The sequence below is a fragment of the Penicillium canariense genome (genome assembly GCF_028826845.1).
Source record: "Penicillium canariense strain IBT 26290 chromosome Unknown utg000001l_segment0_segment0, whole genome shotgun sequence".
NCBI classification, from domain to species: Eukaryota; Fungi; Ascomycota; class Eurotiomycetes; order Eurotiales; family Aspergillaceae; genus Penicillium; species Penicillium canariense.
Window position 1 is genome coordinate 3,615,680 of NW_026622728.1, and position 15,887 is coordinate 3,631,566.

General features: G+C 47.3%; 6 protein-coding genes across 6 annotated transcripts; 1 reads left to right on the forward strand and 5 right to left on the reverse strand.

Annotated features, from left to right (window-relative positions):
- Nucleotides 1–69: 69 nt before the first annotated feature.
- On the reverse strand, nt 70–1,521 carry N7482_001281 (protein fluG; the record flags this gene model as incomplete). Its single annotated transcript, XM_056683406.1, has 1 exon — nt 70–1,521. The coding sequence occupies one exon, from the start codon at nt 1,519–1,521 to the stop codon at nt 70–72; it is 1,452 nt and encodes a 483-aa protein (XP_056547012.1).
- Nucleotides 1,522–3,038: 1,517 nt separating this feature from the next.
- N7482_001282 (uncharacterized protein) lies at nt 3,039–5,033 on the reverse strand (the record flags this gene model as incomplete). The annotated part of the gene is made up of 5 exons (XM_056683407.1): nt 3,039–3,481; nt 3,540–3,661; nt 3,719–3,813; nt 3,886–4,628; nt 4,718–5,033. 5 exons carry the CDS (start codon nt 5,031–5,033, stop codon nt 3,039–3,041), a joined length of 1,719 nt encoding a protein of 572 aa, XP_056547013.1.
- A 1,370-nt stretch (nt 5,034–6,403) lies between these two features.
- N7482_001283 (CHAT domain-containing protein) lies at nt 6,404–10,330 on the reverse strand (the record flags this gene model as incomplete). Its single annotated transcript, XM_056683408.1, has 1 exon — nt 6,404–10,330. The coding sequence occupies one exon, from the start codon at nt 10,328–10,330 to the stop codon at nt 6,404–6,406; it is 3,927 nt and encodes a 1,308-aa protein (XP_056547014.1).
- A 596-nt stretch (nt 10,331–10,926) lies between these two features.
- N7482_001284 (uncharacterized protein) lies at nt 10,927–11,763 on the forward strand (the record flags this gene model as incomplete). The annotated part of the gene is made up of 1 exon (XM_056683409.1): nt 10,927–11,763. One exon carries the CDS (start codon nt 10,927–10,929, stop codon nt 11,761–11,763), a length of 837 nt encoding a protein of 278 aa, XP_056547015.1.
- A 483-nt stretch (nt 11,764–12,246) lies between these two features.
- On the reverse strand, nt 12,247–12,552 carry N7482_001285 (uncharacterized protein; the record flags this gene model as incomplete). Its single annotated transcript, XM_056683410.1, has 1 exon — nt 12,247–12,552. One exon carries the CDS (start codon nt 12,550–12,552, stop codon nt 12,247–12,249), a length of 306 nt encoding a protein of 101 aa, XP_056547016.1.
- A 1,198-nt stretch (nt 12,553–13,750) lies between these two features.
- On the reverse strand, nt 13,751–14,273 carry N7482_001286 (PLAC8 family protein; the record flags this gene model as incomplete). The annotated part of the gene is made up of 2 exons (XM_056683411.1): nt 13,751–13,984; nt 14,220–14,273. 2 exons carry the CDS (start codon nt 14,271–14,273, stop codon nt 13,751–13,753), a joined length of 288 nt encoding a protein of 95 aa, XP_056547017.1.
- Nucleotides 14,274–15,887: the final 1,614 nt, after the last annotated feature.

Consider the following 15,887-nt stretch of genomic DNA (forward strand, 5'->3'; position numbering starts at 1 on the left):
AAATAGGCACTTGATGAATAAGCTTGTTCATAGTAGTAAGTTACCACTCCACATATTTTGACAATAGCATCAGAACAACTCTGTCAGTAGATCCCTCACCATTGGTGGCTCCATCTGCTCGAGCTTGAGCGATTCGAATCTCTTCACGGATAGGTATTGGTGAAGAATGCCGCTTCCAATCATGCTTGTCAAGTCCTCCAATCCACCCCCATGTTCTAGCGCATCCAGTGAGGCCTCTAAGTTTTCGGGAAGCAGCTCTTGCGAGGACATGGCCGGCTTCTGAATTGCACCATTCGACCCGTTAACACCATTCGACCCACGCACATCATTCTGGCATGGCTCCTTCAAGTGAAGTGCAGTGTCTGGCCAACGCAAAGGCTCTTTCCTACTGATACCTAAGAGTCCAGCGCTCAACACCGTTGCCAGCGCCAAATACATGTTGGCAGTTGCATCCACACAGCGCAGCTCCCAGTGACCTGGTCTGATCTGGCGGATAGGCATCTCACGGTTTTCTGTGCCCCAGGCCACCTGGTTTCCACCAAGGTAAGGTTTCACTCGCTCGTAGGAGAGCCCATATGGCAAACAAACAGCACAAAGCATCGGCAACCTAGCCAGAATACCAGCTAGGAAGGACCGCTCCTCTATTGCCGTGTCCTTTGTGGAACGTATCGATATGTGAGTGTGCTGACCGATAGCTTGTCTGCGACTGGCAATTGGCCTGGGCGCCATAGTGACAACATATCCACGTCGGGCAAAACTTTCCTTCAGAGTATCATGGACCAGAACCAGCTCATCAACAGCATCAAGAGGTGACCGAGGACCGAGGGAAATTTCGTACTGACCACGGCGTCCTTCTGTTTGAATGGTCTGAACACCAACTCCGTGTCCAATCAAGGTTTGCACCGCATCTTCAACCAGGGGAAATCCGGGATCGCGCAGGCCATCTACGGCATAGCGACCAAGGCCCGTACTAAAGGGAATGATGGTTGGCACTTGCTCCTCGGAGGATGAGGAGCGATGCAAGATTTCAAATTCGACCTCAAATCCCACCAGGAACTCGACGTCAAACAGACTCATAGCAGCATGCACAACATTTGCCAGAGCATGGCGTGGGCATAAATCCCAGTTTTGCTGCGGGCTGCTTGGCCGCGTTTCCACGACGCCACACATTAGCACCGCATACCGTGGGCGGCCAGGCAGAAGGCGTAGACTGGTATAGTCCGGTAAAAGAAGGTGAGCGCCAGTCGGGTCAAGCCAAGGAACAAGATTATTATCCACGATGCAATGGAAGCCAATGGGTGGTACGTGAAGAGGCTTTTCAGCGGCTATCAAGCTGCGGAAATGCGAAAGGACCACAATTCGTGCTCGAAGAAGACCAGAGTAATCTTGCCATTGTAGCCGAACAAATTGAACAGTGGTATTCTGCTGAAGAAACTCATCCAAGCATTTTTGGGGGTCAATCTTCGGATTGACATGTAAACATGGGAAAAAGTGGGAGGGGTTTTCGTTGATTCTAGTCATGGTGTAAGCTTTCGTCCTTTTGCAAGTAACGCAACTCTAGATGCACTCGAGAAGTGAGTAAAGAAGAGGTATGACAAAAGATGCTATTAGGACTGAATTGTGTGGGGTTGGTAAATCGCTTGAATCCCAACTGTCTTTCTTCTCTTAGCTGAAATACCGGTGAGACATATATTTCTTCTAAATTCCGGCCCCGTGGACCTATCGGATCCTGATAGGCTGACCCATAGGTAATCTACAGCCGAACATCGCAGATACCCACAGTGGCTTGGGTGGTCATATTCCTTTTTTTATCTTGTTTTGAATACTTTATCCATACCAGAATCTAAACAATACACAGATCTGCATTCCGTTAGCTCGGAAAGATTTTTGACTTCGTCAACTCACATTACAACTTAATTTCCTGGGTTGAAAGCAAAAGCACGAGGTTATGGTAGAAGAGAGCGACTACACAGTATGCCCAAGAAAGTAGCCTTCTTCCATCAGGTGGGATTTAATCGAATTATTGCAGCAAGTCTTTGATTCCACTGAAATATTCACAGCATTCGATCATTCTAAGATATGGACCACGTTTTCGATAAGTAATCCAGACAGGAAAATTACTCGTTGGTCTTTTGGACTACTAATGCTGCTGGGGCCCTTCAAAACACAACCCGACAGGCAAGACAAGCGTTCACATTAAGATTTTAGGTCTGGTCTCGACTGTCTCTTTCAGTGCCTTCGCCTCAGGAAATGTGCTGAAGGCATTGATCAACATGAGCTCATACACAGGGAAGATCACTTCGTCATGTCGACCCTGCATGAATTACGGAACTATTTGCAAGATTTAGCGATCGTATTCCCCCTGTATTCACTCCAGGTTCGGGTTCACCGCCACGAGGTGGTAATGGAGCTAAGCAGTGCAAAAGTTACACCCGACTAGGTAACAACATTTGTGTAGAGGATACAGGGCCAAACATTCCTGCGGGCTTTGTCCAGTCCTTGTTCCCATTCAATTGGAGTGGAATCGATTCCTAAGTTAGGATCACTGTATGAGATTGACTGGTTCATAATTGAGTTTTCGATCAACAGGCAGGGGTCGTGCACAACAAGGTTATCCCGTCGACCAATTATATATAGCAGACCACTACCTTCTTGCGGCTAGAGTTTGCCAAAGCACACCTTGGTACCAGTTTCACAGGCGTGGACAAATTCCGGGAATACGGGTGGGTTCGGTAACTCAATCACCACGGTCTCCTCTGCCGGAGGATGGGAAAGGACGATACTTTTGCCCGTAACGATGCTGACCTGAACAATCTTCTCATTGATCACACAAGCACACACCCGAAGAAGCGAGAAATTTCCTGCTCATTGTCTTCGGGTACTTTTCCTCATGTTCAGCAAGTAAAACTGACACTAAGAAGTGTTAGATGAGCAGCTGATGATGATTGGTGAATGAGCTGAGGGTGCTATTCCCATACAATGAGGCCCTTCTCAGAAGTCTAAGCAAGCTATACCTCTGTGTTGAACTACAATCTATCTTAAAGGCCACCCCAATCCCAAATTTTTCGCGGCCCGAGGGACTCATTTGTGTCAAGATCCCAGAGCTCTGCAGACTCAACAATCTCTCCACTATCAGTTAGTTGGAAGTACTGCTCGATTGCTTTGGATCGGATGACCTTGTGTGAAGCTGTCCGGGGAATCTCTTCTTCATCACCCAGGACCCGTAATGCGGTCGGTAGCATATACACCGGAAGATCAACCGCGAGAGATTCTCTGAGGGACCGCAGCGAGGGCTGAAGTTCATTGGTACAGGCACACACTGAAATCGTGTTGGGCCTTGTGAATCGGACGAGAGCTGCCAATCGCGTACCATTATTTGGATCTGGGGCCCCGAGAATACAGCCTTCGCGAATGAAAGGAAGCTCTAGAAGACGCAATTCTACCTCAAGAATGGAAATTTGCCAGCCCCGAAACTTGGTAACTGCCGATTTTTGCGTTATTACTAAAGAAAATCTCGAACAGGGGAATAGTTCACTCACATTCGGTTGAGAGTCGGCCATCAAAGACATAATCGTCTCCCACAACATGGGCCACGTCCCCAGTTTTGTAGTACCCGTCCTCAGTAAACGCAGCTTTAGTAGCTGCCTCGTCTCCTAAATAACTGGCATCATTAAGCGCTTGGTTATATGACCTTGGAGTGATGAGAACAATTACTTACTGAGAAAATAGGTTGGCACTTTTGATTTGAAGCTCTCCATGGTTCCCATCGGAGAGCCGTACGGCAATCTTTGGGTGAGGTCTTCCAATACAACGCTGTATTTGGTTGAGTTCAGATAAAGCAGAAGAAGATAGAAGCAGGTAGTAGCACAGAATAGGATCACAAACCTCGATGTCGATGGGGGTATTAGGTGTGCACTTCAGCCCCAGCCCGCCAAGCTCTGTGGCTCCATACTCAACCGTAAGCGGTCTACGTAAGTTCTCTCTCCAAAATCGCAATAAGGAGCGATGTGGTATTCCTCCTCCAACGTGGGCAACGCGCAATTCCCGGGCTCCGGATATGTATACTTCCAGTTCGGAGAGCGGAAGGCTTTGGAGACGGGTCTGGAAATATTCCATCATCTGGCTCCAAAGACGTGGAGTTCCCGTTAAAATAGTAACACCGCCTTCGCGAAGACGTTCCCACAAAACCCCAGCATCAGGATTAATCACCTCAAGTCGCGCCCCGGCCAGAGGGAGCCTGATCATAGGCATCGCGCCTCCAATCCATAGATGATGTCGATGGGATAGACTAACCTGACTTGGTGAACTGCGGGTGTGAGCCTCGTAAAAAATGCTTCGGGAGTGCACTACGCCTTTGGGAGGTCCGCTGGTGCCGGAAGTAAATAATACCATACCGGGTCTGCGTGGAGGAATCGTGGCACTCTCGTCGATCCGGAGAGGAGACGCAGAGAGATCAAGTGATGGTGAAGCCTTGATGCAAATCTCGACCACTGTCCATTCAATACCCTGAGCAGTGGCATATCGTTGGACTTCACGTGCTAAAGGCAGGTATTCCCTACTCGTTAAAATCACTGCTGATTTGCATTGACGAGAAAAGTGCAGTGCCTCTTCTGGTAAAACTTTTGTCGCTATAAAATTCTTAGTTATACCGCCTCATGTCCGGTTCCACACTGAAACATAAGCTCATCAACTAGCATAGAGATTTGGAGGAACTTACATAACGGCACGAAAGCTCCCCCGACAGAGAGAATAGAAAACGCACCGACAACGAAATTATAATTGCCGTCGGTCAAAAGGAAAATGTACGGCTTATCGTCTCGGAGTAGGCTATTCCTATCCAAAATCGACTCCGGGATCGATTCTCGTAAACCTTTACGGGTTTGAAGCAAGTCCGCAAGAAATTGGCCGTAGTTTGCTTGGATGTCGGTTTGAGGATCTTGAACAATCACATGGCTGACTTCACCAGAGACTTTGAGAAGTTGCACGAAAATGGGCTCATTGGGAAATTCTCCCGGGCTGATCACTCCTGGCATCGCGTCCTCAAGGTTGGGGTGCTGAAATTTTCTGATACAAAAATTCGAAGTGTATAATAGTGGCTTCGCATCATGAAATCAAATCAACAATTTGATGAAGAAGAAGGGGGAATATAACAGGTATACGAAGTCCTGTGGCAACGGCGTTGCGCGTATGACCCCTTACATAAAGCAGCATTCAGGGGTCAAAGCGTAGAACCCAATTGACGGCGGGAATCAATGAGCTGTGATTGCGTCGTTACACAAAAAGAAAAGACAGTTATTTGGAACTAGCGGTCAGTAAGATTTACTGTACTGGGCACTGAAGGGCAGTTCCCACGTATCATGGTATTGTCGACTCCAGGTGTCAGTTCTTTTACTCTTACCTACTGCATTGTCCGAGTTTGTGGAATACCCATGATGAAAGCTACTAAAAGAATTGGATCTGCCGTACGATATCAAGTCTGGGGGCTCTATAGTGGGTCATATGCTATTTTCAAGAGTAATAGTAGATAGCGAGCGGTAACCTTAATACTTATGTAGGTTAGTGCTATATGCCAGTGGACATCCCTTCTTCTGTCTACCTGTACACCCCTGACTTCTTGAAATGAGATAGTTCAGTTCTCGTATTATAGAAAATAGATACATCACGGTTTAAGACTAAGGCTCACAGCATAAACCCCGAGAGTCCCTGATTTTGATCCAAGGATAGTCTCGAAAAAGACCGTAAAGGCCCTAATTATAATTCCTGAGTTGTTGCTATCTTTTCTTGTTCAGGACCTTTGCCCGAATGCTGAATTGTAATGATCTAGCGCGGTGACTTCGTGAAAATATTACGACTGTACGGGATTTGTAATGCAAATCCTATGATGTGTTTTTGGGTGTCCGACGTGACCGAGTGGCCGACGTGAGCTGGTAGAGTCAAGTAGTTCATTATCCTATAGAGCGAAGCTCCCAAAAAAACATACAACAGCCAGGATTCGCATGTGGTCACCCACCATACTACTAACTGGCCGGCGTGTGGCTTAAGTACGGCTGAGCGGACGGGAAGCCCTGTTTTCCACACCCTATGGTCGTATGTGCTGGACATTATCCTAAGGGCTCTCATGATCCTGGTATCGGGATTTATGCATTTAATCTAGGCTTCAGCCTTATTATACGTAGAAAAATTCTTAGTCTTAGCCCTAATATGTTATAATTGCGCAGGCGGAAACAAGTATAAGCTCTAAATTGATGTAGTAGAGACTTCAATACCTTGTTGGCCTTGCACAGTACAAAATTTGCATTCAGGCGGTTTAGCATCTGTAAAGCATATTTCTATTGCATTATACTGACCTTTACTAGACCCGTTCCCAGCCCGGGTTGTATCATTGAGGTATCGCACATGGGAATCAAGCTCCCAGGTAAATCAATGGAGCCCACGAAAGAGGATCCCTTGGCTTCTTTGTCCTGAGTGCTTGAACAGCTTCATGTAAAGCGAAAGCGATGTCACCCAGATGTCCGTCATCACGTATCTGCCGGCCCAGAATCTCGTAAAATTGCCGGCTGACTTCAACCGCAGCCTTATCAATCACTTCCCAAGTCGTTCCAATAACGTTGGGAAAGCCAGCCAACTGAAAAGCACTGGCGATGTGTATTGTTTCATCGAGAAGCTCGCTAGAAGAGTTTTCCGCTGTGGAACATGCGGAAAGATAGGCAATTCGAGCTCTATCATGATCTAAAGATGCCAAATCCCTCACGGTGAGCAAGGAAGGCTCATGTCCATCACTTTGTGGAGATAACTCAAGGGTGCTGGCTGAGGGGTTGATTGGATTTGATTGGCCGTGGCATGAGAAGTGAATCAAGTCGTGATTTGGAAGCTCTTGCAAGACACTTAGGCAGGTCGGTTCGTGGAGGATAGTGACGCACGTCTCATCTTGGAGGCCTTTCTCTATTGAAGCAAGCTCTGTAGTAGTTCTCAGAGTATTGCGACCTTCCTTATTGGGTGCGGAGATCATGAGGACTTTTAGATCTTGACCGCGGGAGACCAGGTCTGCTCTCCGCAGAACGAAGTCCAAGGCTTGCAAAGTAGGTGTATAACTGGAAATAGCGTAGTCCAATGCATTTGCTGCCTTGTTTCCAGCTGCATGCAACGGCAAAAGGCCCATATAGCCGCTTGTAACCCAAATAATGCGAGGAGGTGGTCCAGCAGGTCGCTGCGGTTTCAGGAAGCCCACTTGAGTCAAGACGGGTCCTACCGCAACATCCCACAGCCATGCCAATATTTCTTGGAGTTCTTGGTTTCGCTTGGGCTTGTCACTTGGCAGGCCCCGTGAAAGCCGATCTTCCCCGATCACTCGTTTGATCCTGGCCTCCAATGTATCATAATGTAGTTCATTTAGCTGCAATCTCTCAATCTGTTTGTCTGTTACGATAAGAGCATCACTTCGCAGCCGTGTGACATTAAATGCCACAATTGGCCCCGCGGATGCAAGTCCCATGTAGGTTCTGACAGATGGGGGTCTGAGGAAGTCATGAAATTCCGGGTCGTCACGAATGGTTGATTCCAGATTCTCTAGTTGCTGCAGAATCTCCATTCGCTGGGAGCCTGTGGCCGGGGAAAGGCTCTGTGATCGGCGATCCCTGATTCGAAGATCTTGAAAACTCCAAGATGTACTTGAAGAGAAGTTCAATAGAACCTGTCGCCGAAGTTGAATGTACTTGGAATGCAGCAAGGGCTTGCGCCTCTCAAGCTTAGAGATATCAGCCTTGAGGTCTATACTGAAGCCAGCAATAACTCCCCTTCCAAGCTCCAATGTCTGAAGTGCCTCTTCAGGGGCTCCGCCCGCCTGAAGAATTGCAGACGCAGCCTGAGAGGTGAAGTTGGTGATATTCTTCAAAGCGTGTTGCTGATCATCGCGACTCAACCAACGTGGAACGAACAATGGAAAAAGTTTTGTAACCTCTCTTGCGACATGAACCGCGCAATCCCACTTATTTGTAGTAGTATAAATGTCAAAGGCATTTCGCCCTGCTGTGATGCGATCGAGGGGAGGCGAATTCAGATGACCAAGAGCTTCGACGAAAAGATCAAGCGGGCTTTGAGATTCAAACTCAGGTTTCCCAGCCTGAATCATCACTTTTGCCATGTTGATGAGATACATGGCCCGATTGGGGTGGTCTTTTGATGTCGTACTTAAAGCTCTTGAGTGAAGTTCTATGGCTTCCTGGATATGGGATGATACCCCCGTCGCTGGGTAAAGACATAACAAGTCACCAAGGTTACTCAAGAAGCTGTTCCGCTCAGAGTGGTCTTCTGGAACTTCTTGGAGAGCCTCACGACTGAGTTCAACTGCGCGCTGTAGGTCTCGCTGCGAATTCCTCGCTTTGAAGCGGGATTCATGAAGCGTGCTTAGACCCTGCAGAGCGTTGGCCCTTGTCATCCCATGATCATGAATCAGTGCTAGCGCTTCACTTGTCAGATCAATGGCCTTGTCCAAGTCGGAAACGTCATTTGATCTGTCAGAATAATAGCCCTGCCGAATACCCAGGGCATAAAGGCAAGCGGTTTGTCCTGGCTGATTTGCTGGTGTGTTTTCCTTGCATTCCTGCATCACATATATTGATTGCTGTAGATCAACCAGAGATCCTAGCTGTTCGTATCTTTGTAAGAGCTGCTGACTCAGAACGTATTGTAAATTTGCCGTGGCATTTTGGTCGTTTGCAATAGAATCAAGGCCTTGCTTGCTGATCGCAATCGAACGTTCCAGGGATGATAATGATCCCAGGGCCTTAAAATGGGCCTCCAGAGAAATGCTCAGCTGCAATAGCGAGTAGGGGCGCCGGGGATGGTCTACATCTGCCAGATTTACGGCCTTCTCAGCAAAATGAATGGATGCTTGTACGTCTTCAAGTGCTCCCGTCATCTCGTGTCGATCGGAAAAATGGCGACTGAGCTTGCATAAATCTTCTTGTTTCGTGAGACTCTCGGCGTACCCGTCGTCCAATATCGATTGGGTGAGGGCTACTCCGATCGCGAGATCATTGCTCAGACCCAGATGGAGATATCTTTTATGCAAAAGATTGCTAAGGTCAATAGTTATATCGAGGAGATGTAAGTCATCGGCCATTATTGCTTGTCGTGCCCTTTCCATCATCTCGATCGCATCTTGCAGGTCATCGATGTTTCCGAAGAACTCGTATCGGCTGGAGAGTCGATGGGCCATGTGGAAATAGTAAAGTGCGCGCTCCTCCTCACTTTGAGTAGAAGTACGGTTGAGAACATCGCGGGCCATCCCAATAGCTCGGTTCAAGTCGGAAGCATCTTCTCGGAGCTGGGACTTGGATTCCAATAAATCTCCTAAGTGATCTAGAGCCATTACCAGTTTGGATTGGTTGTTATTGAGAGCGGATATAGCACTTTCTTCGAGGCTGATTGCTTCTTCAAGATCGGTTACGCTGTCAAAATGGCTAAATCGATCATTGAGAAGCGTGCTGAGGTTATGGCGTCGGTCTGCCAATAATTGTTCGTCTTCCTCAGAAGTTGCTTCTACCACTTCCCTCGCGAGATCTATGGCGCACCCGAGATCCTCCGGGTGCTCCGTCATTTCGAAACGGCTTCCAAGCGCATCGCTCAGAAGGATGCCATATACTGCATCCTCTTCTGGATCCTGATTGGTCTCAAATGCTTCTGATGCATAGCCAACGGCGTTTTCTATGTCTTCGACATCTCGCAATCTGTGGAACCTGGCGGTATATAATCTTGCTAAATTGCCCGATAGCATGGCTCTCTTGAAATGACCAGCTGACGAAAGTTCTAGGGTTCGTTCCCCCAGTTGGATTGCAGGGCTCAAGTCACTCAAAAAATGCAATCTGGTGAAGCGAAAGTGGAAAATCTTGCTGAGTGTATGCAAACACATGATTCGCGATTCGACGGAGACATTAAGACCCAAGGCATGATTACCGACAAAGATTGCGCGATCAAAATCCATTTCATTCCCAGTCTCTAGGTAACGATCCCCAAGCGTTCTAGCCAGAACTTGCAGGACGACAGCATATTTCGAAGGCTCTCGTGATGTGGTCACTGCTTCTTCGAGGTGAACAATGCCCTCAGAAAGATCCTGAATCTCATGACAATGCTCAAATCGCAAGGAATGACATATTGCTAGATGGTGAAGGCAGTCCACGCGTTCAGAAGGCAGTGTGCTTGCCAAGGCTTCACGGGCGAGAGTGATTGATCGATCAATAGCACCAATCTCTTTAATTTCAAGAAATTCAAAGAATAGAGCCTTTGCTTGTGTCATCAATGGCCGATCGATTTCATCCTCGTGATTGTCCATATTGAGAATATGTCGAGGATTTTACAGGAAGTTTGAAGTGCTTCCTTGAGATTTGCAACAACGAGCGAGCTGCGCCTCGCATCTTCAGGTGTAGGAAAAAATTCGAACTTTTGCGCAAAACGAGGGGCTGGAGCGGACAATTGGGGCCATGCACTAATTGAAGCTTGATAGGGGTATGGTGTTGGTCATTGGTTATCCATCGCGTTAGCGTTCTAAATATGCAAGTACTATACTGTGCTAAGAACGCGATAGGAACGCCACGAACAGGGTCGCAGCGGTCTCCATTGGAGCTAAAATCCTCTCAATCTCGGTCTTATTGCCCATGTTGGTAAGACCTCTTCACAGTTCACGGACCTTTGCCCTCCCAGCTCTTAGGCTGTAAGCATGCCTATGCATTTATAGATCGGGTGCCCGTCTCTTGATCTTCAGACTCAATTGATCTCCCATTCCCCGGCCGAATCTGAACCCCATTCGTCACCTCACAAGCCACTGTAGGATTTAGTCTGAGAGTCGTACGTATTTGTCGATCTAATTTCTCTCTTTCTTTCATCTTTGACACTCTAGATAGTTCTGTCCGATCGGAGTTCGCCATTGATATGTCTCCAAAGATTGTTTTGGGGCGCTCCTTTTTCTCCAAAGATGACGTGAAGCTCGCAAGCTTGATCCCCAACATCCTAGACATTGAGCTGGATGCCCTGGAGAGCGTGCTACCGCTTCAAGAAGGTGATTATACGGTTAGAAAGGTGGACGACAACCTTGCCATATTCAAGGCAGAGAAGGACCGGGACTTTCGAGCATTTTTGTCCAAGTTATTGAATTTGATCTCTCAAAGTTCAACACAAGCAGGTCTTCAATTGACGGCACGATCAGGGCATATTTATAATATCAAGCAGCCCTCGGCCTGGTTTCTTCGACTCTGTGAGACAACCGAGGTGCGAGAATGGCTACAGGAACAGATAGAAGATGGAAATGATGTTCATTTCGTGGTTGGCTTCCACACTCTGTTCGATGCTTCTACAGCAGAGGGCTTGGCCTTGACCTCAGCTCATGGTGGTAACTTTTCAGTTGCCCTGGGTGAACTATCTGGTTTACCCGTCAATGGCTTCACAAATGTCGGGGCGTCAGCAAGCTTTACAAACAACCAGGCTGCTACACATCGTTACATTGCCCCCGGAGAGCAGATTTTTGCTGTTCGGCTGAAGAGGGTGGTGTTTCGGTTTTTGAAACCGCGCGATGTAGATAATGCTCATTTGGAAAAGACAAGTCGATGGAGAATGTCTTCAGACACCCGAAGTGCTGGTGACGAATTTTCGGAGATTGTGGAGGCTTCTTTGGATGGCTTCTCGTCTGCGGGTGAATATGACGAAAGGGATGGGAATGATGATGCCGAACTGACGGATGATAATACCGAGTACTATGTGCTGGATGAATAGGATCTTTCTTAAGCTTTCTTGTTGACCAGTATACACTTTGTAAAGGCAGACTACTGCGCAGGCTGTATATATATTCTGCTTGAGGGGAAGGAAGATACTAAGTGATAAGAGTTGGGAAAGTCGTGTAGGTATGCAGCACCGAGGTAAAAAGCCTCATCAAAATCGAATTGAAGATGGAGAATGGTAAAAGAAGATGGTCTACTTCCTTCAGTAATCGAGGAATGTTGAGTAAGGTTGGTAGCTTCATGTTTGCACCAACCCAAGCGGACCCGGTCAAACCCCCCGGCCATGATACGATAAAGATACCGACCATGGCCTAGGGGCCTGTCCCTGTTGCGCTCGTAGCGCAGCCTATATATGCAAAAGCACGGTCTTCTCGCGCGTGCGCTGCAATGTGTGTCAGTGTGATGAGTCAAGACAACGTAGATGGTAGTACGAGGGTATTAGTTCCTCAATTCTCACGCTGCCCGAAGCGATGGACCGTTAAGCAACCCGATGGGGCAGGTCATTGTACCAAGCTGGGTAGGTACCAGCTGCAGCGGCGCTTATGACCGCAGCTGCGGAGGCAGGGTTCGTCATATCATATTCCCAAGAAGGTGGGACAGCGGTTTCTAGGACACTTATGTAATCGCTGGGGATTGAGGGGACAGAGATGCTGTCCAAAGTGTCTGAATTGTCCGAAGAGTCGGAGGAGCTGGAAGACTCAGAGTACGCAAGGGATGTAGCTTGGGGCATGGCCAGAGCCGGAGCGAGAAGAAGGAAAAGAGTAGCGAATGCCTTGGGCTGCATTTTGAAGGATTGATGTATAGGGATATCTCGTTGACGTTTATAAATGAGTGACAGTAAAAAATGAAAGAATAAGTATGCTTGAAAGTATTGCAGCGCTGGGAATAGAAATGCTGTAGGTAGTTTGGTGTTAAGCTTATGGCTTCTATATCAAACCGGTGTCTAAGAATATTAATCAAAGGATAATTTTGACCAGTCCACTGGAACAAATAGCACTGTAACTATATCGGCAAAAATCACCGCCAAGAAATTAGGTGACCCTTTGCAGGTCATTCAGGGTCAGTGGGATTTTAGCCTACGAATTTACCCTGGTGACTCAGCACCGGGGCTCATTAATTACTCAATCAAGTGATTTTTTGTCGGACCCAGCCCCTGTGCCCGACACGCTTGGGCCGAATGAGGGCTCTCTTCGCCTCCCGCATTGAACGTTATCGCTCAGGCTGGTCTAAATCCGGCGCACACTAGAAGAAAGGGCCGTGATTCCGCAGTGTGGGTTTTTCTTGTTCACTTTGCTTGGACAAGCAATGTGTCCCGCGCTGCCAAAGCCGCGTGCCAAATTCATATTTACATTTTGATATCGAATAAAATAAAGCAATGCTAGTATGTTGTTGGAAAACAATAATCGAGAATTCCAGACAATGTCACCACCCCTCCTTCCTCCTTAAAAAGCCGAAGCGGTCTTTGAAGAGACACTTTCGCTAAAAGTGCACGGGGCCATAATAACGAGGCTGAGTGGTATAATTCCTAGCGTGTAGTTTACAGCTTAGTCAAAGCTTATAGCGCTTTGTGGCTGGTTGTGGTTCTGGGCGTGTTATTAGTGCAGACGAACAGGAGGAAATGGGGTCCCTGAAAATTCAATAGACCTTCTTCACCTGAGAAGGGAGAAGAAAGGAATTCTGAGTGTTCAGTCAGGTTTATTGACGACTCTAAATCTTTGACATCCGAGGCTTCGACAGTATTGCGACATAAGAGGTCCGCGGCAAGGCAGGGTTTGGCCGGGAATGCGTTTCTCTTATAACATGAAAGTGTGAGATCGCATGGTTGCTTAGGAATCCAATCTCTACCAGCACACATATGCTCCAATAGAATAACAATATTAGTCTACATTGAGAATAGATGTCCTTAAGATTGCATACGCGGCCCACTTGGATCCACGGGAGGGAAAAACAAGAGAACAAAGAGTAGATACACCTCCTAGAGCTCACTGAGGATATTCCATTCCTGCGGGAGCTTGATAGCCCGACTGGAGACGAGCATACTGCACCTCCACCTCCTTCTCCTGCTGCATAAGCGAACAGCACCCACAAGCGCAGGCCACTATACAGTCGTTGCAGCTGGATCCACCAATGCCGAAGCGTTGGCGGATCTCGCGGCGTTTCATCATCAAAGGAACCCAGCACAGATGGCAGTAGTGGGTTGCAGCGTAGAGACAGCACTAGATAGAGTTATTTGTTAATTTTCATAAGGTCAAGGCCAGGGTTAGTGAAGGTAGAGGCAATTAAACACGCACATCACTATTGAGATAGCTGTATTCTTTGAGTGCAGGGTCTCGGAGGCGAGAGGAGGTTTTCCCTAGAAGCGCACACGGACAAAAAATTGCAAGTAGGCCTAGATGTTTTGTTAGTCAAGTTTCAGAGGGCTCTGGGCAGCGGTCAGTAAGAGAAGCTTACAAATTTTTGTCGGGGAGAAGCATTCCCAGAAGGAACTAGACCACTGGCCGGCATTTTGAGAGTCTGTCTTTTGCGCTTCCATTGATATATAGTGATGTTTGCTTTTGCTTCATAAGTAAAATAAAGGTAGGGGAGAACGAGATGTTTAATGGACTTTCCCTTCCGTGCTTCAGGGAATTAGTTATGCCCGCTCCGACGTCGCAATATATCAGACGCGAGAATTGCCCCTTTAATAGTCAAGACCAAAGGATGGGTTTAGGGAGGCAACGCAGTCAAGTTATCCAGAAACCAATGAAATCTCGCCATTGTTGTCGAGACTGTCTAGTCAGGGGCTAAGTCTTGCATCCAAAGCCTCACCAAAGCGCCATACCATTTTTAGGAGTGCACAGACCCTCAGTCCTGCTAAGCGAGGAACCAGGCGATTGAACTGATTTTTAGCGTGAGCTCCTTACTCTGGGAGAAAAGATCCGACCACATCAAAAGCTGTCCTGGTGGCGGTTGAAACGATATCATCTTCGTCAAATCGGTGAGTCAGTTTTGCGTTTGGGAAAACAACAACTCAAGCGCCAAATTGAATTTTTGAAATATCTCAGGAACCAGACCAGTTAGCGAGTAACAGACAACGGCAAATTTCATCTAACTCCCTGCGCTACACTTCGATACTGGCATTGACCCTGTCAGGCCAGTATCATGGTGGTGCGCGCGCAAAAAGGTGTTAGGCCGGTCCCGTCAGGGGCTTCCGGAGGCCCGAAAACTTTGCTATCGAACCGCGAGCGCGTACTGAACGCTAACCACGCTACGCACGACCTGCTAAGAGAGCTCAGTAAGGTTTAGAAAGATACAAGACTACCCGCTAAGGTCGTCAGCTTCCTCCGATAGGTAGAAGGCCTAACGAAGGACCTCCTATCGACGCCCCTGACCGACTAGTAGCAGGAGCTTAGCGCCCTACGCTAGGAAATCTAAGCCGTTAAAGTAGCGGTCGAACTACTACCTAAAAAGAAGCGCCGCCGGGATACGGCTAAACCCTTTCCTATTTAGAGAAGGCCGCTAGGCGTAGTTCGGGGTTAGTTAAGGAATAGAGACTCGACTAACTATACCCGACTTAGCGCCTCGCGTAAGTACCTTCTACTAACCGACTATAGAAGAAATAGCTATTAACTTCTAACCTAAGGCTATACTAGAGACCGACGCTAACGCTAGCGCTAGAGCTAGTACCGCTAGCGCCTAATCGAAGGCCGATAAGACGAGGGCGAGAACTACTAAAACGAGAGAGGCGAGAGCGAGGAAGCTAGAGGAGGTATAATCGAATAAAAGAGCTATAAAGCTAGAGGAGGCGAATTAGGCCTATACTAAATTAGACCTAAGCTCGGCTATCGACGAAGTTAATATAGAAAGCCTTAAAAAATAGCTAAGTAGAGTATAGGAACTTACCTTATCCTCCCTCTCTAAGATCTAGAGCGATATCGACTTCTAACTATTATTACTACTAGAGAAAGGGCTTCTAGAAGCTAAACGGGAACTATCGAGAAAGCGAAATAGCTATATAGTAAAGACGTTACCTCTATTAACTTTTAGCTATAGTAAAAGAGAACGTATAGTAGGAAATCATCCTAAACGAAATACTAATAAATTAGTATAACTATAAATTAATATATAGAGGGAATAATA